This window comes from Dipteris shenzhenensis, chromosome 16 (assembly GCF_047967505.1).
Source record: "Dipteris shenzhenensis isolate YYH24624 ecotype China chromosome 16, Dip_SZ_1.0, whole genome shotgun sequence".
Classification (NCBI taxonomy): Eukaryota; Viridiplantae; Streptophyta; class Polypodiopsida; order Gleicheniales; family Dipteridaceae; genus Dipteris; species Dipteris shenzhenensis.
This window is the reverse complement of record NC_141611.1, coordinates 4,767,006-4,773,005: the sequence shown is the minus strand read 5'-3', so window position 1 is coordinate 4,773,005 and position 6,000 is coordinate 4,767,006. Positions and strand designations below refer to the sequence as shown.

Below are 6,000 nucleotides of genomic sequence, written 5' to 3'. Positions count from 1 at the left end.
GCTTGTGAAGATTTGGCTATAGGGTAAGGGAATCCATCTTTTCTCTAGAAGGGAATGCTAGCTCCCTTTCTCTCTCTCTTATGATCGAGAAACGCTTGACACACAAGGCAAAGGAAGACGCGCGCACATGTGACGTGGCGATGACGGCAGGGAAAGAAAAGGGTCGGCGGGCCGTCGTCCAAACACGCAACGGTAACTTCAACAATAACCAAAGATTCCAAAAAATGCCCGAAAAACACTCTTCAAATAAAATAAAAATTCTCACAAAGCTCCTCTCTAGCATTTCCTCCTCTCCTGCTTCTCCTGCTTCTTGTTCCTGTCCTTCCTTCCTTCCTTCCTTCCTTCTTGCTTTCATCATCATCAACAGGTCTGTTGCCGTGCTCCCTTCTTGCCCTAATAATCTCCAGCACCAGGTCGGTGCCCTTCCCCCTTTCCTTTCAAGTTTCTCTTCCCATCCTCGCTATCAGAATTGTGAATTTTCCGTCGATTCTGTATCCTTGGTTTGCAATTTCTCTGCCTCCTCTTCGAACACATAAATTTTCCTCTTATGATCGGTTTCTCGGCCGATTCGGGCCTCGAATTCGAAGCCGCAGGCGATCGTCGGATCTTTCATGACAGGTTCGCCGTGCCAGAAGCTGGAAGCTTTACTGCAATTTCAACCCTTGCAGCGTTTGTGGAAATCTCGGCCTCCCACCAACGGTGCGAACGTGTACTAAATGGCCCCAATCCTCGAGGGTTTTGGAATTTGCCCCTTTTGCAATTGAACGAAAGCCCTTGCCTTTCCTGCCCCGTATTCTCTGTAGGTGGTTGCGCAAGATCGACTGCGGAGTTGGCGTTACAATCGGGCCTTTCTGTTTTGAGTTGCACGACGAATGGCGGCATCTCCGCGTATGGACATTTCTGCCAGTTGCGACGACATATTGAGCAGTCCTGTGCCCGGTATCGCGTTTGAGGTGGATATCTCAGATTCCAATGTTTCACCACTCGTACCAAAGCGAGTAAGGCGTAGACTATTGGAAACGGCTGAGAGCAGAAGCAAGTCTCCTGCTAGTCTGCATGATATTGAGGCAAAATTGAAGGAAGCCGATTCGAGACGTCAGGTGGGTTTTCACGAGGCGTGCTATCTTTACCTGTCTGAGCGACAGTTTTCTCAGTGCAATAAAACATCCCTTTGTTGTGTAGTGGGTTTTCTAGGAAGAGTGAATTTACATGGGAGAAACTCGTCCGTTCTAATTTAATCAGTGGCCTTGGCAGCGATTTCACGAATGGCTTGCAAATAAGGCTCGACGGAAAGTAAGGAGTCCTTTACGATCGCCACAGCCTGAGAACCTCGCACAGCGATTACAAGCCAAGCTTGTTGCTGCAGAGCAGAAAAGGTATTCCACTGCATTTTTCGAAAGGTCCAGCTGTTTGTTCCTGCTGCATATCGGTGCAATTGTCTTGGACAAAAAAAACAAAGGGGAGAATAATACTACTTGTGGTTTTCATCCCGAGCCTCTATACCTGTGTAGGTTGGAACTTCTAGCTCAGGAGCAAACACGTCTTGCAAGATCGCATGAATTGAGGGAAGCTGCAAGAACTGAGGTGCAGCTTCGTGCAGAAAGGGAACGTGAAGAGCTAGAATCAAAAGTGGAGTCTCGTGTGCAACAAGCTGAAACAAATAGGCTCGCTTTGTTGGAAGCAGAGAAACAACGGAGGGCAGTGGTGCAAGAAAGGGTGGCACAATCCATTGTGCAGCGAATGACACAGGAGGGCAAGGATCGTGAGCGGGTCGAGGCTCTCAGGGCTTTGATATGTCAAAAAATAGCTGCTGCTGATGAGAAGAGGGCAAGGCTTTTGAAGGCAGAGAGGACGCGTGCACAAGCTTTAGTGTTGCAGGCAAGACGTGTAGCAAGGGCTGTCTCAAGAAAAAGGGAGTTGGAATCCAGGAATAAGAAGGAATTGTTAGAAGCCCGCTTGCAAAGGGTATGATGTAGTCGGTTTTTCTTTACTTCCTAAACTTGGGGCGCGTTAGCTTTAAATACAATCCTTAGAAGTTGTTTTTGGTTGTCGTGCAGGCAAAAAGACGACGAGCTGAGTATCTCGGACAGCGGGGAGGTTGCCAGGGCACCTGTCATAATAATCGTCACAACATGAGGAAGCATGGAGACCGTCTTTGTCGAAAGCTCACGAGGTACAAGGGTCTTGAGTGCAATCTATTGATTCAAAGGTTGCTGTGGGAGCATTTATATTTGTATATTCTGCCCTAATTATCTTCCCCTGCAATGCCAAAAAAAAACAGATGCTGGAGACAATTTCGACGGTCGAGGCGTACAACCTTGATGCTGACTCAGGACTTTGCAGCTTGCAATATCAATCAGCAGTCTGTAACATCCCTTCCTTTTGAGGAGTTGGCTGGTCGAATTACATCATCAACCTCTCTGCATAGTGTGAAGGCTTTGTTGGCACGTCTTGAGAGCCGGTTTTTATTGTCATCTGCCAGCAATTTAAATGTAGCAAAAATTGATCACCTTCTAAGGCGACTTTCTCCCACCACTAAAAGGGCTGGAAGTGGTAACGGAGCTCGAGCCGGACGGAGAAATCACGTGCAAGGGTCAATGAAGGGGTCTGTTAAGGAGTCTGGGAAGGCTCAGAACAGCACAGGCACTCTGAAGGGAAAAGACATTCAAAAAATTGAAGAAAAAGAAATGGATAGGTACCCTGCACGTGTTTTCCTCTGTGCATACATGATAATAGGACATCCGGAGGCTGTCTTCAGCACAAAAGGAGAGCCCGAGATTGCCTTGTCAGAAGCTGCTTTGAAGCTCGTCCCTGAATTTGAGGCACTGGTGTCTACTATCTTAGATGGCCCACCATCTACCTCCCAGACCGGATCATCATCACCCACCTTAACTGGTGAAAAAAAGACTACCTGGGAGATTGAGAATCGTACTACAAGACCTTTTTCTGCTCAGCTTGCAAATTTCGATGCAGCTTGGTGCTCATATCTTTACCAGTTTGTGGCTTGGAAGGTCCAAGATGCACGGCTATTAGAGGAAGATTTGGTACGGGTTGCCTGTCAGCTGGAGCTTTCAATGTTACAGAAATGTGACTTTTTATCCGGTGATGTTGGAGCTGATGCAAGCCATGATACACAAGCTATTCGTAAGCAGGTGTAGCAGCAAAACCTTTAAATAGATGGGTAGAGTATAGTTCTGTATGTTAACTGGAGGGATGCTTTGTATGTGTGCGCGCACACGGGGGGAGAGAGGGAGAGAGAGCGAGAGAGAGAGGGGGGGGCGGGGGGGCGAGGGAGATGAATATGCAATGTTTCATAAAAGTTTTTGTTTACCTCTTTTTTCTCCTCTTTCATTTTCTCTTTTATTTTCATGCACAACAAAAATTCTAAATTTGTATGATTGGACTTATTCTAGTCTTACAAAGGTATATATATATATATATATATATATAAATAAATATAAATGTTTCATGCATTCTCTTTTCCCGACCATTGGGGTCAACAGTTGATTTAGACAATAGTTAAACCGTATGATCTCTGGCTGCAGCTTTAAATAGCTGTTCCTTATATAGCCAGCTTCATTTGTTAAGAAAGATTCACACTCCTACTATTAGAGGAAGATTGGGTGCGGGGTTGCCTGTCAGCTGGAGCTTTCAATGTTACAGAAATGTGACTTTTTATCTGGGGATGTTGGAGCTGATGCAAGCTATTTGAAAGCATGTGTGCGCACAGACAGACAGACAGAGAGAGAGAGAGAGAGAGAGAGAGAGAGAGAGAGAGAGATGAATATGCAATGTTTCATGTTCCCGACCATTAGGGTCTACAGTTAGATTTAGACAATAGCTAAACTGTATGATCTCTGCTGCAGCTTTAAATAGCTGTTCCTTATATAGCCAGCTTCATTTGTTAAGAAAGAAGATTCGCACTTCTACTATTGTATGTTCCTTATGCTTCAAGATCTTTTCAATGTAGCTTGCCAATTTCCTTGGGAGACAACTAAAGCAGATTATAGGGGTGCAGAGTTGTGTACTCAGAGTTGCTGAATAGAGCAATTCTCTGCCATTGCGATTACTAATAGCATGCAAATTTTTTTTTCCTAATTCTTGTTCTTCCAACCTGTAGGTAGTGAGACTCCCATGGTATGGACACAGGGCGCATAGCTTGGTTAACCTGGGGCTTGAAGGGTGATCCTTTATAGGCTGGGAATTGAGATAGCTCCCTAGTCTATGGTTGTTTTGCAGGTCTTGTCGTCAGAGTAGAACCTCGATTACACCTGGGCTGGGGCATAGCTAACCCTTGCCTTGGGTGCCCGTTTCAGAACCTTTTTGATGTCTTGGGCGCAGCTGGTTGACCCTTGCCTTAGGTGCCCATTTCAGGACCTGGTAGAGCCTTATGTATGTCAGCGCAATATTTCAAGGTTGCCTACTTGGTCAAGAGGATGAGGATAGAGTTGAAGTTATAGTGAAAAGAGAGCACAGAGCTGCAAGTGAAGAATTCAAAGGCGAAAGCAATCTCCATGGTTTCCTACCTTTGTGCCTTCTACAACTTCCTAGAAATGATTGATCCAGTTTACTATGAATGAGTAATGGAGGAATGAATATCCGTCCTTATAGAAAGGGAAATTGTCCCCTTAAGAATCAGTTCTGGATTCAAGAAAGGAATCAGAAGATTAAGGCAATGGCCAAGAAGCAAGGGTGACTTGGCATCAATGGTTGGCCTAGTCGAAGCGTTGGATCCTTTAAAATGGGTCGGTTGTACAGCCAATGCGTGAGTGCTCTTAAAATAGGGACGCTCTTATGCAAGTCTTATGTTCTGTGGGCTAATATATGAGGATTCATATAGTGTTTCTAAGCATTAATAGAAGTTTATTTTCTTTGAAAAAAATATATACGAGGATCCCTCCTTTGGGATACTCGGACTTTGAGCAGGCCTATGCTGTTTGGTCGAACACGTAGACTAACATGGTATGGGGACACAGGGCGCATTGCTTGGCTAACCTCAGGCTCAAAGGGTGATCCTTTGTATTGGATCTATGGCTGGGAATTGAGCTGGCTAACTCCCCCTATCAGGTTGCCCTAGTCTATGGTTGTTTTGCAGGTCTTGTCCACCCTCGATTACACCTAGGTTGGGGCGTAGCTAACCCTTGCCTTGGGTGCCCATTTCAGAACCTTTTCGTGGAAGAGGAAAGCTACATAAGCCATCAAATAGGGATGAATGACCAACCTTGGACCCTCCACCAGCGCGCCTACTGGATTCACCTTGGAGATAGCACCCGAGAGCTTGGATTCTCTGACGAGATTTCCTCGTCTTTGATTTCCAGTACTTTTTTGCACTAATGGCATATAATGATCTGTGAGACACACCTTGACCTATATCCTCCGGTGAACACATCACATTCAGGAACCTCAAACAATGAACATCCGACACGGGATCCCAACTAGGCTGCAACTCAGCCCTGACCATGGTCAAAATAGCCTCCACTAGCCAGCCGAATCCACCTCCGCTTTCTCTTAAATTTAAGAAAGCAATGCAGAAGATCAAGGTGATGATGTTGATGCTGAGACCTCCACACGAAAAAGGAAACAACGGAGGGTAGTGGTAGAAGAGCACAGAGCCATGACTTGTATGTCCTTCAAGGGTATCAATAAATTGTCCACAAGCTTCTATTTTACTTCCACGAATCAAAAAATAGCCTCTTTTAGGACCGATCCTTGTGTGTTGTTGCAAGTACAAGTATCATCAAGTACAAGTATCATACTTGTTGCAAGAAACATGTATGGATATCCACCTTTTGATTTCTAAAGGATGTAGGGGTAAGGTTGAAGTTAAGAACATAATGGTTGGACAGAAGGGGTGAATCAAACTATTGAATTGCTACAAGCATCTATAGACAAGCTAATTAATTGGTAAGCTTCTCTCTCTCTCTCTCTCCCCCCCCCCTCTGTCATGAGGTCAAATTGAAACTCAATAAACATGTGGTTTTAGCATGCAAGGAAGAGAAA

The 6,000-nt window shown here is 45.2% G+C and overlaps 1 protein-coding gene across 4 annotated transcripts in view; it reads left to right on the top strand.

The window, feature by feature from the left end:
- The first annotated feature begins 270 nt into the window (after positions 1-270).
- Positions 271-6,000, top strand: part of LOC147892441 (uncharacterized) — a 53,653-nt gene continuing 47,923 nt past the window's right edge. For 2 of the 4 annotated variants that reach the window (XM_087387624.1, XM_087387628.1), the window contains exons 1-7: positions 271-413; positions 594-699; positions 804-1,100; positions 1,255-1,376; positions 1,512-1,965; positions 2,058-2,173; positions 2,282-3,152. In XM_087387624.1, coding sequence (XP_087243750.1) covers positions 873-1,100; positions 1,255-1,376; positions 1,512-1,965; positions 2,058-2,173; positions 2,282-3,152 — 1,791 coding nt within the window. In that variant the 5' untranslated portion in view covers positions 271-413; positions 594-699; positions 804-872. Of the gene's footprint in view, positions 414-587; positions 700-803; positions 1,101-1,254; positions 1,377-1,511; positions 1,966-2,057; positions 2,174-2,281; positions 3,153-6,000 lie in introns of all 4 variants that reach the window. The other 2 variants (XM_087387625.1, XM_087387626.1) reach the window with 2 other exon arrangements.